This window comes from Protomyctophum bolini (assembly GCF_963924005.1).
Source record: "Protomyctophum bolini genome assembly, chromosome: 19".
Lineage (NCBI taxonomy): Eukaryota > Metazoa > Chordata > Actinopteri > Myctophiformes > Myctophidae > Protomyctophum > Protomyctophum bolini.
The window spans coordinates 39,568,151-39,584,692 of NC_137880.1; the positions used below are offsets into that span (position 1 = coordinate 39,568,151).

Consider the following 16,542-nt stretch of genomic DNA (forward strand, 5'->3'; position numbering starts at 1 on the left):
ATACGTATGGCTATGGTGAGCAAACATGCATTCTGATTGGATGGCCTCTAAAACTCTGCCTTTCATCATGTTGCCTAATTAACCGAACAGAGGTTTTTTTTCAATCAATTATTATGCTATGCCACCATGTTTCCGGCCGTGTGGGTGTGTCGCTGTGTGAATAATTGTTGGTTTTCGTTCGCTGTTAGGTAGCTTTGGTTAACGGTTGTTAAATGTCATTCATAAGAATTCCCACTGGACGTGATGCGGACTGGCCAACTGAAAGGCTTCCCTCCACACGTCTAGCTTCAGGTTCCTGATCTCTGGGGCGTTGCTTTTCTTTAACGCAGTATTATCGGCTAAACTGAGCCAACGGGACTATATAGACGACATCTTCTTCCCTGAACTCTCTCTGCGTTTCAACAAAAAACAAAATGTCCGCTAACCGGGTTCACAACATGGACGACGCGCGTGCAGATTCCGCGGAACAACAACACCCGCCGCACGCCAGAGAGGAGGGGGAGAGCGATGCCGATGTCGGTGCGTCGCCGACCGCACGCCAGTCGCCGGACGACGGCCGCGGCCGCTGCCTCCGCTGCGTCCTCCCGTGTGTCGCCTCGACAACAACAACGACGCGCCGCCAGCTGGCCTTCTCGCCGCCGTCCCTGGAGCGTCTCTACCAGACCTACTTCCGCCGGCAGCGACAGGAGACGCTGGCCACGCTGGCGCTGTTCGCCGCGCTCTTCAACGGCTACGTGGTGGTCACGGTTGCGGCCGCCACGACGTCGTACGCTGCGCTGAGCGGCGACCAGCGGGCCACGCTGGCCACGGCGGCGGTGGGGCTGGTGGCGGACGCGGCTCTGTGGGCGCTCTGCCGCGCACGGCGGCCGGCTCCCGCCGCGGTGGTGTCCCGCGGCGCCGTGCCCTACGTCCTGTGGCTGATGGTCGCCGTCCACGTGCTCTGTTACATGGGCCTCAACTACCGCTCCTCCCCACAGGTAGGTGGCGCTGTGTTTACTTGGGCCTCAACTACCGCTCCTCCCCACAGGTAGGTGGCGCTGTGTTTACATGGGCCTCAACTACCGCTCCTCCCCACAGGTAGGTGGCGCTGTGTTTACATGGGCCTCAACTACCGCTCCTCCCCACAGGTAGGTGGCGCTGTGTTATACATGGGCCTCAACTACCGGTCCTCCCCACAGGTAGGTGGTGCTGTGTTACATGGGCCTCAACTACCGGTCCTCCCCACAGGTAGGTGGCGCTGTGTTACAATTTACCATTTTAGGCAATTAGCAGAACAACACGGTACATTAAATACATAGAAATTGTCGTCAAGAATCATAATAAGCTAAGAACCTCACATCTGTCTAAACAGTGGAATGAAATGAGTGTGTACATAAAATGCTATCTAAGTCTCCTCCAGGTCTGTTGAAGTGCGGCGCGACAACGCAAGCGTAAAAAAAAAACCCAAACAGAATCCAGTCTGGTGAGTCGGGGGGGGGGCGTGTGCACGTAACGAGCACGCGAGCGGACCGTGCTCCACGTAGATACGCTTGCGTTGTCGCAAAAAACGCAGGTCTCATTGAAAATGATTGTTCATTTTCAATGCACTCTGACTCCACCCCTCCCCGACAGGTCAGTGACTCTGACTCCACCCCTCCCCGACAGGTCAGTGACTCTGACTCCACCCCTCCCCGACAGGCCAGTGACTCTGACTCCACCCCTCCCCAACAGGTCAGTGACTCTGACTCCACCCCTCCCCGACAGGCCAGTGACTCTGACTCCACCCCTCCCCGACAGGCCAGTGACTCTGACTCCACCCCTCCCCGACAGGCCAGTGACTCTGACTCCACCCTCCCATGACAGGCCAGTGACTCTGACTCCACCCTCCCATGACAGGCCAGTGACTCTGACTCCACCCTCCCATGACAGGCCAGTGACTCTGATTCCACCCTCCCATGACAGGCCAGTGACTCTGCGGGCTGGCAGGCGTTCTTCATCTTCTCCTGCTTCCTGACTCTTCCTCTGAACCTGGGGTCCATGCTGCTGCTGTCCGCTCTGTCCTGCTGTCTGCACACCCTGGTTCTGGGCCTGACGGTCGCCCAGAGGCTCCACGACGCCCGGCAGGGAGCCATGCTGGTCAGACAGGTAAGGAAAGGAAAGGTACTATGTTTACCCTGCAGGGTAACTGGACTAAGGAAAGGAAAGGTACTATGTTTACCCTGCAGGGTAACTGGACTAAGGAAAGGAAAGGTACTATGTTTACCCAGGGTAACTGGACTAAGGAAAGGAAAGGTACTATGTTTACCCAGGGTAACTGGACTAAGGAAAGGAAAGGTACTATGTTTACCAATAGGGTAACTGGACTAAGGAAAGGAAAGGTACTATGTTTACCCAGGGTAAACTGGACTAAGGAAAGGAAAGGTACTATGTTTACCCTGCAGGGTAACTGGACTAAGGAAAGGAAAGGTACTATGTTTACCCAGGGTAACTGGACTAAGGAAAGGAAAGGTACTACCGGAATATACCAGTAATATTTTACATCAAAACCATAACCTTTCCATTAACTTGTGAAAGAAAACAAAATATTCTCTCTCTCTCTCTCTCTCTTTCACTCTCTCTCACACTCTCCCTCTCTCCCCCCTCCCCCCTCTCTCTCTCTCTCTCTCTCTCTCCCTCTCTCCCCCCCCTCTCTCTCTCTCTCTCTCTCTCTTTCTCTCTCTCTCTCTCTCTCTCCAGCTCGCGGCCAACATGGTGCTGTATGTGTGCGCGGCGGCGTTGGGAGTGATGTCATACAACATGGCGGACAGGAAGTACCGCACGGCCTTCCTGGAGGCGCGTCAGTCTCTGGAGGTCAAGATGACCCTGGAGGAGCAGAGCACACAGCAGGTCAGTCTCTGGAGGTCAAGATGACCCTGGAGGAGCAGAGCACACAGCAGGTCAGTCTCTGGAGGTCAAGATGACCCTGGAGGAGCAGAGCACACAGCAGGTCAGTCTCTGGAGGTCAAGATGACCCTGGAGGAGCAGAGCACACAGCAGGTCAGTCTCTGGAGGTCAAGATGACCCTGGAGGAGCAGAGCACACAGCAGGTCAGTCTCTGGAGGTCAAGATGACCCTGGAGGAGCAGAGCACACAGCAGGTCAGTCTCTGGAGGTCAAGATGACCCTGGAGGAGCAGAGCACACAGCAGGTCAGTCTCTGGAGGTCAAGATGACCCTGGAGGAGCAGAGCACACAGCAGGTCAGTCTCTGGAGGTCAAGATGACCCTGGAGGAGCAGAGCACACAGCAGGTCAGTCTCTGGAGGTCAAGATGACCCTGGAGGAGCAGAGCACACAGCAGGTACGCTTAATTTTGTCGACTAAAACTAGGGCAGAAAATGTTCCGCGACTAAAGGCCTATTCATAGTCTGGATTTTCGGTGGTGAGGTGACCACCGCTCTGGTGGTGAGGTGACCGCCGCTCCGGTGGTGAGGTGACCGCCGCTCCGGTGGTGTGGTGACCGCCGCTCCGGTGGTGAGGTGACCGCCGCTCCGGTGGTGAGGTGACCGCCGCTCCGGTGGTGAGGTGACCGCCGCTCCGGTGGTGAGGTGACCGCCGCTCAGGTGGTGAGGTGACCGCCGCTCCGGTGGTGAGGTGACCGCCGCTCCGGTGGTGAGGTGACCGCCGCTCCGGTGGTGAGGTGACCGCCGCTCCGGTGGTGAGGTGACCGCCGCTCCGGTGGTGAGGTGACCACCGGAGCTGAAATAACGTTGAGCGGTGGTGAGTAAAAACAGAGAGAAGGGCTGGTGCGGTGGCGGTGGTTTGCTCTTCACCGCGGCTCAGTGACGTCATGTTGTAGTTCGGTGGTCACCTCAGTGACGTCATGTTGTAGTTCGGTGGTCACCTAACCACCGAAAATCCAGACTATGTATGAGTCTTTAGTCTAAAAAATAGTAATCAGCGATCCGGTTTGATATCAATTCATAAAGCTTATCAGACGGAGTTCTCCGCCAAGAGTGGAAGGTAATTATTAAATACCTTATTATGGCCAAAAGCAGTAAGTCTGTTAAGTTGACGACACAATGAACAGGATTCTGGAATGTGTTTTGTCTTTTATCTCTGGGGTTTTTTGTGTCATTTATTAATTTGAACGTGATTTCCAAATTCTGTGTCATCATAACAGACTTAAATCTCAGATGTTCCTGGAATACAATGGAACCACACGCACCGTGCACGCACGCCACGCACGCACGCATGCACGCACGCGCACACACACACACACACACACACACACACACACACACACACACCCTGTGCTGTGTACTAATTAGTGAGTGTTAATTAGAGTGTGTTTTGCTTCACTCAGTGGTAACAGCCTGTTGTTTTATCATCAGTGGATCACAGTGTTGCCACAACATGGATTCTGTCAGAGTACACCTACAACTTCACAGCTTTTTATACCAGGAGCACATTTTATAGGACTTTATTCTACAATTCTCAAGCTCATGGTGCTTTTAAATTGCTATATGTGCTCACGATGCGTCACGATGCGGAAAGGAAAGGAAAGGTACTATGTTTACCCAGGGCAACTGGACTAAGGAAAGGAAAGGTACTATGTTTACCCAGGGTAACTGGACTAAGGAAAGGAAAGGTACTATGTTTACCCAGGGTAACTGGACTAAGGAAAGGAAAGGTACTATGTTTACCCAGGGTAACTGGACTAAGGAAAGGAAAGGTACCATGTTTACCCTGCAGGGTAACTGGACTAAGGAAAGGAAAGGTTAAGGTACTATGTTTACCCAGGGTAACTGGACTAAGCTCAAGAACTTGTTTACAGCCAGGCCCTGCTCATAGAACATTTTATGGTAGAGGTTCAATGCCTTGTCCACGGGCACTTCAGCGGTGGTAATTTTAACGTGCCGGTCCGGGGATACGAACTATAGCGACCTTCCGATAGCGCGGAAAACTGCCCTGATATGGAGCGTCGGCCGTTGCGTTGTGACGTGGCCTGAACCAATCCAAGCCAATGAAAGTGTTTGTGGGGGGGGGGTCTTCTCAGGAGGACCTGCTGCTGTCCATCCTGCCCAAACACATCGCCGATGAGATGCTGCAAGGCATGAAGAACCAGGCCAGCCAGAGCCACGACCAGCAGCAGCAGTTCAACACCATGTACATGTACCGCCATGAGAACGTCAGGTCAGTACAACATGTAGCCTACACATAGTACAACATATATTGTGGTATATTTTGTGATATATTTTGTGATATATTTATGGCATTGTGATATATTTTGTGATATATTCCTAGCATTCAATTCTGTAACATGTGATATAGTTATAGCATTGTGATATATTTTGTGATATATTTTGTGATATATTCCTAACATTCTGTTCTGTAACATGTGGTATATTTTGTGGTATATTGTGTGATATATTTTGTGATATATTCCTAGCATTCTGTTCTGTAACATGTGGTATATTGTGTGATATATTCTGTGGTATATTTTGTGATATATTTTGTGATATATTCTGTGATATATTCCTAGCATTCTGTTTGCTGACATCGTTGGCTTCACCCAGCTCTCGTCGGCCTGCAGCGCCCAGGAGCTGGTGAAGCTTCTGAACGAACTGTTCGCCCGCTTCGACAAACTGGCAGCGGTGAGTTGGTCGCACGCACGCACGCACGCACGCACGCATGCACGCACGCACGCATGCACGCACGCACACACACACGCACAGACACGCACACTATACTGTTGTATAAAACAGTGGCAACTGTGGCAACTTCCTTTTCCCTCTCAATAAAAGCTCTCGTAGCCTGTAGCTTTTATTGAGAAAAATCGGTTTGAGGGAAAAGGAATAAGTGGCCGCCTGTTGTTCCTGCCTGTCGACTACAAAACAATACCACGACATGACGTAACGATATCATCCACCCCCGACAGGATCATATACCCTATAAATGAAATGGTGCCCAGGCTAAGGCAACAGTGCAGCACTATCCCTCTCTCTGTTTCTGGCACAACAGCGCCCCCTACTGGTACTCATAGTCATATACTGGTGCTCAGGTGCTCATTAACCAACACATAGGCACATACAGTAGGTGAACACGGACATTGCTGTTCCTTGGAGTGGTAAAAAGGGAAAACAAGTTTAGGGATAAGGGGTTTAGCGGTGACAAATTGATGTTTTAATTGTCTCATGACGGGGGACAAATATGGCCATTCTTGTTCAATACAATGAATGAATGAATGAATGTAAAAAAGGCCGTCTCTGGTTCTGGTTCTGGTTGCGGCTGCAGGACCACCACCAGCTGAGGATCAAGATCCTGGGAGACTGTTACTACTGTATCTGTGGTCTGCCGGACTACAGGGAGGACCACGCCGTCTGCTCCATCAGGATGGGCCTGGCTATGGTGGACGCCATCTCGTGAGTCTACTTTACTCTATGTGTTTATTTGGTAAATGGTGCATTTCTAAAACGGGCAGTCCCAATACTTTATTCTGATTGGCTGGTTAAAGTCCACCGATAACCCACTCCTTCAATCACTGGGGCTACTTGGCGAGCAAAACAAGGAGGTGACATTGCATCGATCCGACCCCAAGTACACTTCATTACAACTTGTGTTCAGTGCTTTCACATTGCAGAGATCCGTATACCACGGTTGGGTTGATCCGCTCCGGGGGAGACGTACGCAGCATTCACACTATACCCCGAGTGTGCACCCGGAACCACAGTGTGAATGTGCCCTAAGAGTCACCTTATAGTCAGGAACCACAGTGTGAATGTGCCCTAAGAGTCACCTTATAGTCAGGAACCACAGTGTGAATGTGCCCTAAGAGTCACCTTATAGTCAGGAACCACAGTGTGAATGTGCCCTAAGAGTCACCTTATAGTGTCTTTGTCCCTCTCCTCCTCCTCCTGTCCTAAGAGTCACCTCATAGTGTCTTTGTCCCTCTCCTCCTCCTCCTGTCCTAAGAGTCACCTCATAGTGTCTTTGTCCCTCTCCTCCTCCTCCTGTCCTAAGAGTCACCTCATAGTGTCTTTGTCCCTCTCCTCCTCCTCCTGTCCTAAGAGTCACCTTATAGTGTCTTTGTCCCTCTCCTCCTCCTCCTGTCCTAAGAGTCACCTTATAGTGTCTTTGTCCCTCTCCTCCTCCTCCTGTCCTAAGAGTCTCCTTATAGTGTCTTTGTCCCTCTCCTCCTCCTCCTGTCCTAAGAGTCTCCTCATAGTGTCTTTGTCCCTCTCCTCCTCCTCCTGCTACGTCCTCCTCATAGTGTCTTTGTCCCTCTCCACCTCCTCCAGCTACGTCCTCCTCATAGTGTCTTTGTCCCTCTCCTCCTCCTCCTGTCCTAAGAGTCACCTTATAGTGTCTTTGTCCCTCTCCTCCTCCTCCTGTCCTAAGAGTCTCCTCATAGTGTCTTTGTCCCTCTCCTCCTCCTCCTGTCCTAAGAGTCTCCTCATAGTGTCTTTGTCCCTCTCCACCTCCTCCAGCTACGTCCTCCTCATAGTGTCTTTGTCCCTCTCCTCCTCCTCCTGTCCTAAGAGTCTCCTCATAGTGTCTTTGTCCCTCTCCACCTCCTCCAGCTACGTCCTCCTCATAGTGTCTTTGTCCCTCTCCTCCTCCTCCTGTCCTAAGAGTCACCTTATAGTGTCTTCGTCCCTCTCCTCCTCCTCCTGTCCTAAGAGTCTCCTCATAGTGTCTTTGTCCCTCTCCTCCTCCTCCTGCTACGTCCTCCTCATAGTGTCTTTGTCCCTCTCCACCTCCTCCAGCTACGTCCTCCTCATAGTGTCTTTGTCCCTCTCCTCCTCCTCCTGTCCTAAGAGTCACCTTATAGTGTCTTTGTCCCTCTCCTCCTCCTCCTGTCCTAAGAGTCTCCTCATAGTGTCTTTGTCCCTCTCCTCCTCCTCCTGTCCTAAGAGTCTCCTCATAGTGTCTTTGTCCCTCTCCACCTCCTCCAGCTACGTCCTCCTCATAGTGTCTTTGTCCCTCTCCTCCTCCTCCTGTCCTAAGAGTCTCCTCATAGTGTCTTTGTCCCTCTCCACCTCCTCCAGCTACGTCCTCCTCATAGTGTCTTTGTCCCTCTCCTCCTCCTCCTGTCCTAAGAGTCTCCTCATAGTGTCTTTGTCCCTCTCCTCCTCCTCCTGTCCTAAGAGTCTTCTCATAGTGTCTTTGTCCCTCTCCTCCTCCTCCAGCTACGTCCTCCTCATAGTGTCTTTGTCCCTCTCCACCTCCTCCAGCTACGTCCTCCTCATAGTGTCTTTGTCCCTCTCCTCCTCCTCCTGTCCTAAGAGTCTCCTCATAGTGTCTTTGTCCCTCTCCACCTCCTCCAGCTACGTCCTCCTCATAGTGTCTTTGTCCCTCTCCTCCTCCTCCTGTCCTAAGAGTCTCCTCATAGTGTCTTTGTCCCTCTCCTCCTCCTCCTGTCCTAAGAGTCTTCTCATAGTGTCTTTGTCCCTCTCCTCCTCCTCCAGCTACGTCCTCCTCATAGTGTCTTTGTCCCTCTCCTCCTCCTCCAGCTACGTGCGTGAGAAGACGGGGACGGACGTGGACATGCGCGTGGGCGTCCACACGGGCACGGTGCTGGGCGGAGTCCTGGGACAGAGGAGGTGGCAGTTCGATGTCTGGTCCACGGACGTGACCGTGGCCAATAAGATGGAGTCTGGAGGCATACCCGGGTATGATGTCACTGTATGTGTAGCCAATAAGATGGAGTGTGTGTGCGTGCGCTCGCGCGTTCAGCCTCATTGCGAACGCAGTGATTGCGAACGCAGTGAGCACTTACTATGAGACCTAGCAGATCATGTCTGTCTGTGTGTCTGTCTGTGTGTGTGTCTGTCCCGCTATACGTCCAAATATGGAGTGTGTTGCATCAGCAATCACTCAGCTCCATATATGGGCACAAAAGGGGCCAGGTCCACATAGTAACAGCGGGACAGACACACAGACACACAGACAGATAGACAGACATGATCTGCAGGGTCTCAGCTGCGTTCGCTTCCCGCGTTTGCGCGTCTTACTGGTATTGTTCTATTCCACAGGCGAGTGCATATCTATATCTATATCTCTAGGCGAGTGCATATATCTATATCTCTAGGCGAGTGCATATATCTATATCTATATGTGTATCTATCTATATCTATATCTGTAGGCGAGTGCATATATCTATATCTATATGTGTATCTATCTATATCTATATCTGTAGGCGAGTGCATATATCTATATCTATATGTGTATCTATCTATATCTATATCTGTAGGCGAGTGCATATATCTATATCTATATGTGTATCTATCTATATCTATATCTCTAGGCGAGTGCATATATCTATATCTATATGTGTATCTATATGTATCTATATCTGTAGGCGAGTGCATATCTCCCAGAGCACCATGGATAGATATCCAAATCTATATCTTCAGTATATATATATATGTGTATCTATATCTGTAGGCGAGTGCATATATATCTACTGTGTATGTATGTGTATCTATATCTGTAGGCGAGTGCATATATATCTACTGTGTATGTATGTGTATCTATATCTGTAGGCGAGTGCATATATATCTACTGTGTATGTATGTGTATCTATATCTGTAGGCGAGTGCATATATATCTACTGTGTATGTATGTGTATCTATATCTGTAGGCGAGTGCATATATATCTACTGTGTATGTATGTGTATCTATATCTGTAGGCGAGTGCATATATATCTACTGTGTATGTATGTGTATCTATATCTCTAGGCGAGTGCATATATATCTACTGTGTATGTATGTGTATCTATATCTCTAGGCGAGTGCATATCTCCCAGAGCACCATGGATATATATCTATATCTATATGTATGTATATCTGTAGGCGAGTGCATATATCTATATCTATATGTATATCTGTATATCTGTAGGCGAGTGCATATCTCCCAGAGCACCATGGATATATATCTATATCTATATGTATATATATATGTGTATCTGTAGGCGAGTGCATATCTCCCAGAGCACCATGGAGTGTCTTCAGGGGGAGGTGGAGGTGGAGCCGGGGAACGGTGGAGAGCGGTGCGACTACCTGCTGGAGAAAGGCATCGACACCTACCTGGTCAGAGTTCCTGAACACGCCTCCACGACCAGCGGTCTGGCTGGGACGGTGCGTTAACGGCCTGGTGAACCTCTCCCTCCCTCCTGTCCTTTGGAACCCCTTTTCAAGGCCAAGGCCTGTTATTTTAATACCAATACCACCAGTAAGACGCGCAAACGCGGGAAGCGAACGCAGCTCGTACATATTTGTTTTTTTTTAAGATTTATTTTTAAGTTATTTTTTTAAGTTAAGTTATTTTTAAGTTGTTTTTAACTTAGCCATAACCATATAAGGAGTCCCCAAAGCAGCTATACGTTCAAATATGGTGTGTGTTGCATCAATTACAAACAAATCACTCAGCTCCATATATGGGCACAAAGGGGGGGGACACACACGGACACACATACAGACATGATCTGCTAGGTCTCATAGTAAGTGCTCACTGCATTCGCAAATACTATACCAATGTTCTCCATGTGCAGACCGCGGCCATCTTACCATATAAGGTCATGTCAAGGTGCTACCTATAGGTGCAACTTCCCATAGACAGCCCATTCATCCAAACAGAACAGTCCTATCCGATTGAATTAAACAACGTGAAACTCACCTACATTGCAGCTGTACTGAAAGCTTGAATTATTCTCTTTCTATCCTCAAAGTGTTTGTTTCATAAAAATCCACCGTAGACATTATTTTTCTAAGTGTTGCAGTTTGGAAGCGCTCGTTAGATATCGCTCAACGGCCCTGCAGTACCACCTGTTGTGAATTATCACATAATGCAGGAGGCAGCAGGACGTTGCTTTACTGAAAACGAGTGCTTCCAAACATATGGCCGCGCTGTGCAAATGGTCAATTGGATGAGAAGAACGCTCTACTTCCGGGTTAGGGTCAAGGACTGTCTAAAGAGGACGGGACGCGAAGACCGTAAGGGGCGCCGCCATGTTGACTCACACAGTGCTCCATGGAAGGAAAGAAACATGCCCAGTTCCAGTCCCGTCCTCTTTAGACAGTCCTTGGTTAGGGATAGGGTAATAATAACCCCACTTAATTGGCAGCCATTTGGCTTGTAGTTTTATGTCAGTGAGTCAAACTAACTATACACGTGTACAGTATGTGTACAGTGCAATGTACACAAAATAAAACATTCACCCGCAAGAAAACATGATGTTTGCATCTCGGTGTGAGGCAGATGTGAGTCTATTCTGTTTGCATCTCAGTGTGAGGCAGATGTGAGTCTATTCTGTTTACATCTCAGTGTGAGGCAGATGTGAGTCTGTACTGTTTTCATCTCAGTGTGAGGCAGATGTGAGTCTGTACTGTTTTCATCTCAGTGTGAGGCACATGTGAGTCTATTCTGTTTTCATCTCAGTGTGAGGCAGATTTGAGTCTATTCTGTTTTTCATCTCAGTGTGAGGCAGATGTGAGTCTGTACTGTTTTCATCTCAGTGTGAGGCAGATTTGAGTCTGTACTGTTTTCATCTCAGTGTGAGGCAGATGTGAGTCTATTCTGTTTTCATCTCAGTGTGAGGCAGATTTGAGTCTATTCTGTTTTTCATCTCAGTGTGAGGCAGATTTGAGTCTGTACTGTTTTCATCTCAGTGTGAGGCAGATGTGAGTATTCTGTTTTCATCTCAGTGTGAGGCAGATGTGAGTCTGTACTGTTTTCATCTCAGTGTGAGGCAGATGTGAGTCTATTCTGTTTGCATCTCAGTGTGAGGCAGATGCGAGTCTGTACTGTTTGCATCTCAGTGTGAGGCAGATGTGAGTCTATTCTGTTTGCATCTCAGTGTGAGGCAGATGTGAGTCTGTACTGTTTTCATCTCAGTGTGAGGCAGATGTGAGTCTATTCTGTTTGCATCTCAGTGTGAGGCAGATGTGAGTCTGTACTGTTTTCATCTCAGTGTGAGGCAGATGTGAGTCTATTCTGTTTGCATCTCAGTGTGAGGCAGATGTGAGTCTGTACTGTTTTCATCTCAGTGTGAGGCAGATGTGAGTCTATTCTGTTTGCATCTCAGTGTGAGGCAGATGTGAGTCTGTACTGTTTTCATCTCACTGTGAGGCAGATGTGAGTCTGTACTGTTTTCATCTCAGTGTGAGGCAGATGTGAGTCTATTCTGTTTTCATCTCAGTGTGAGGCAGATTTGAGTCTGTACTGTTTTCATCTCACTGTGAGGCAGATGTGAGTCTGTACTGTTTTCATCTCAGTGTGAGGCAGATGTGAGTCTGTACTGTTTTCATCTCAGTGTGAGGCAGATGTGAGTATATACTGTTTTCATCTCACTGTGAGGCAGATGTGAGTCTGTACTGTTTTCATCTCAGTGTGAGGCAGATGTGAGTCTGTACTGTTTTCATCTCAGTGTGAGGCAGATGTGAGTCTGTACTGTTTTCATCTCAGTGTGAGGCAGATGTGAGTCTATTCTGTTTTGCATCTCGGTGTGAGGCAGATGTGAGTCTATTCTGTTTGCATCTCAGTGTGAGGCAGATTTGAGTCTGTACTGTTTTCATCTCAGTGTGAGGCAGATGTGAGTCTATTCTGTTTGCATCTCAGTGTGAGGCAGATGTGAGTCTGTACTGTTTTCATCTCAGTGTGAGGCAGATTTGAGTCTGTACTGTTTTCATCTCAGTGTGAGGCAGATGTGAGTCTGTACTGTTTTCATCTCAGTGTGAGGCAGATGTGAGTCTGTACTGTTTTCATCTCAGTGTGAGGCAGATGTGAGTCTGTACTGTTTTCATCTCAGTGTGAGGCAGATGTGAGTCTATTCTGTTTGCATCTCAGTGTGAGGCAGGTGTGAGTCTATACTGTTTTCTTAATTGACGAGTAACAGTTTAAGTCCACACTAATTATCCATAATGTATAAATGATGGATAAGGGGTCGGGACAACGAGGCCTTTTCGTGGAGGATTCAGAATAGAATTTGGACTGTTTTTCGTCTGTAGTATTCTCTTCCCCTGAGCTCATCTGTCAGTCTCTCTGTCTCTCTGTCTCTCTCTGTCTGTCTCTCTCTCTCTCTCTCTCTCTCTGTCTCTCTCTCTGTCTCTCTCTCTCTCTCTCTCTCTCTCTCTCTCTCTCTCTCTCTCTCTCTGTCTCTCTCTCTCTCTCTCTCTCTCTCTCTCTCTCCCCCCTCAGAAACCAAGCACGCTGTCCAATAGAAACTCAAACCAATTGATTAACACGACGGCAACCAATGGGAACGCGACATCAACCCACGCCACGCCCACCGAGTCCAAACAGGAGGTAAATTATAATATGATCGACAGAACAATGACTATGTTTGGTAGAGTATTTTAATACACACGCAAGCACGCACGTACAAGGGTGCAGATTTCTGTGCCCGTTAACATCTGTGTGCGTGTGCGTGTGCGTGTGTGTGTGTGTGTGTGTGTGCCCACAGCCCGTGACGCCCCAGAGGAGTAAGACCCAGGAGGAGGAGATGATCAACAGACGACTGCATCAGGAGCTCATAGAGAGAGAACTACAGACCATGTAAGAACTACAGACCATGTAAGAACTACAGACCATGTAAGAACCAGTAAGACGCGCAAACGCGGGAAGCGAACGCAGCTGAGACCCTGCATATCATGTCTGTCTGTCTGTCTTTGTGTCTGTCCCGCTGTTACTGTATATGTGGACCTGGCCCCTTTTGTGCCCATATATGGAGCTGAGTGATTGCTGATGCAACACACTCCATATTTGGATAGCGGGACAGACACACAGACAGACAGACACACACACAGACAGACATGATCTGCTAGGTCTCATAGTAAGTGCTCACTGCGTTCGCAACTACAGACCATGTACACTCACCGTAAGACACTCACCGTAAGACACTCACCGTGTCTCACCACCATGTCCCTCTCTCACCGTGTCTCACCACCATGTCCCTCTCTGACCGTGTCTCACCACCATGTCCCTCTCTGACCGTGTCTCACCACCATGTCCCTCTCTGACCGTGTCTCACCACCGTGTCCCTCTCTGACCGTGTCTCACCACCATGTCCCTCTCTCTCACCGTGTCTCACCACCATGTCCCTCTCTGACCGTGTCTCACCACCATGTCCCTCTCTGACCGTGTCTCACCACCATGTCCCTCTCTGACCGTGTCTCACCACCATGTCCCTCTCTGACCGTGTCTCACCACCATGTCCCTCTCTGACCGTGTCTCACCACCATGTCCCTCTCTGACCGTGTCTCACCACCATGTCCCTCTCTGACCGTGTCTCACCACCATGTCCCTCTCTCACCGTGTCTCACCACCATGTCCCTCTCTGACCGTGTCTCACCACCATGTCCCTCTCTGACCCTGTCTCACCACCATGTCCCTCTCTCTCACCGTGTCTCACCACCATGTCCCTCTCTGACCCTGTCTCACCACCATGTCCCTCTCTGACCCTGTCTCACCACCATGTCCCTCTCTGACCCTGTCTCACCACCATGTCCCTCTCTGACCCTGTCTCACCACCATGTCCCTCTCTGACCGTGTCTCACCACCATGTCCCTCTCTGACCCTGTCTCACCACCATGTCCCTCTCTCACCGTGTCTCACCACCATGTCCCTCTCTCACCGTGTCTCACCACCATGTCCCTCTCTGACCGTGTCTCACCACCGTGTCCCTCTCTGACCGTGTATCACCACCGTCTCCCTCTCTCACCGTGTCTCACCACCATGTCCCTCTGACCGTGTCTCACCACCATGTCCCTCTCTCACCACCATGTCCCTCTCTCACCGTGTCTCACCACCATGTCCCTCTCTCACCGTGTCTCACCACCATGTCCCTCTCTCACCGTGTCTCACCACCATGTCCCTCTCTCACCGTGTCTCACCACCATGTCCCTCTCTCACCGTGTCTCACCACCATGTCCCTCTCTCACCCTCTCTCACCACCATGTCCCTCTCTCACCGTGTCTCACCACCATGTCCCTCTCTCACCACCATGTCCCTCTCTCACCGTGTCTCACCACCATGTCCCTCTCTCACCGTGTCTCACCACCATGTCCCTCTCTCACCGTGTCTCACCACCATGTCCCTCTCTCATCTCATGGCAGCGTGAAGGAGCAGGTCTTCAGTGCGGTGTCGTTGCGCTTCGCGGACCGTCAGCTGGAGAAGCGCTACACCGCCGAGAGGGAGGAGCGGAGCGGGGCGGCCTTCTGCGGCTGCTGCCTGGTTCTGCTGCTCAGCACCGCCACGGAGGTCCTGATAGACCCACTGTGAGTGGTTATACACTGTAAACCATTCACTGTACTCTACAGGTTGACAGTGAACTATGTGACTCTGGTGTTTCTACTGTGTTTCTACAGGTTGACAGTGAACTATGTGACTCTGGTGTTTCTACTGTGTTTCTACAGGTTGACAGTGAACTATGTGACTCTGATGTTTCTACTGTGTTTCTACAGGTTGACAGTGAACTATGTGACTCTGATGTTTCTACTGTGTTTCTACAGGTTGACAGTGAACTATGTGACTCTGATGTTTCTACTGTGTTTCTACAGGTTGACAGTGAACTATGTGACTCTGATGTTTCTACTGTGTTTCTACAGGTTGACAGTGAACTATGTGACTCTGATGTTTATCCTTTGTTTCTACAGGTTGACAGTGAACTATGTGACTCTGATGTTTATCCTGTGTTTCTACAGGTTGACAGTGAACTATGTGACTCTGATGTTTCTACTGTGTTTCTACAGGTTGACAGTGAACTATGTGACTCTGGTGTTTACACTGTGTTTCTACAGGTTGACAGTGAACTATGTGACTCTGGTGTTTCTACTGTGTTTCTACAGGTTGACGGTGAACTATGTGACTCTGGTGTTTATACTGTGTTTCTACAGGTTGACAGTGAACTATGTGACTCTGGTGTTTCTACTGTGTTTCTACAGGTTGACAGTGAACTATGTGACTCTGATGTTTATACTGTGTTTCTACAGGTTGACAGTGAACTATGTGACTCTGATGTTTATCCTGTGTTTCTACAGGTTGACAGTGAACTATGTGACTCTGATGTTTATCCTGTGTTTCTACAGGTTGACAGTGAACTATGTGACTCTGATGTTTATACTGTGTTTCTACAGGTTGACAGTGAACTATGTGACTCTGATGTTTATCCTGTGTTTCTACAGGTTGACAGTGAACTATGTGACTCTGATGTTTACACTGTGTTTCTACAGGTTGACAGTGAACTATGTGACTCTGGTGTTTATACTGTGTTTCTACAGGTTGACAGTGAACTATGTGACTCTGGTGTTTCTACTGTGTTTCTACAGGTTGACAGTGAACTATGTGACTCTGGTGTTTCTACTGTGTTTCTACAGGTTGACAGTGAACTATGTGACTCTGGTGTTTACACTGTGTTTCTACAGGTTGACAGTGAACTATGTGACTCTGGTGTTTCTACTGTGTTTCTACAGGTTGACGGTGAACTATGTGACTCTGGTGTTTATACTGTGTTTCTACAGGTTGACAGTGAACTATGTGACTCTGGTGTTTCTACTGTGTTTCTACAGGTTGACAGTGAACTATGTG

The 16,542-nt window shown here is 49.2% G+C and overlaps 1 protein-coding gene across 1 annotated transcript in view; it reads left to right on the forward strand.

The window, feature by feature from the left end:
* Positions 1–437: 437 nt before the first annotated feature.
* The window catches only part of LOC308334099 (adenylate cyclase type 3-like), a gene marked incomplete at its 5' end in the record, with an annotated part of 28,881 nt that continues 12,776 nt past the window's right edge, over positions 438–16,542 (forward strand). Inside the window, 12 exons of the mRNA XM_080790687.1 lie at positions 438–977; positions 1,942–2,124; positions 2,716–2,815; positions 3,266–3,315; positions 5,014–5,150; positions 5,500–5,611; positions 6,252–6,379; positions 8,471–8,629; positions 9,932–10,097; positions 13,156–13,263; positions 13,436–13,512; positions 15,072–15,233. Coding sequence (XP_080646813.1) covers positions 438–977; positions 1,942–2,124; positions 2,716–2,815; positions 3,266–3,315; positions 5,014–5,150; positions 5,500–5,611; positions 6,252–6,379; positions 8,471–8,629; positions 9,932–10,097; positions 13,156–13,263; positions 13,436–13,512; positions 15,072–15,233 — 1,922 coding nt within the window. The remainder of the gene's footprint in view (positions 978–1,941; positions 2,125–2,715; positions 2,816–3,265; positions 3,316–5,013; positions 5,151–5,499; positions 5,612–6,251; positions 6,380–8,470; positions 8,630–9,931; positions 10,098–13,155; positions 13,264–13,435; positions 13,513–15,071; positions 15,234–16,542) is intronic.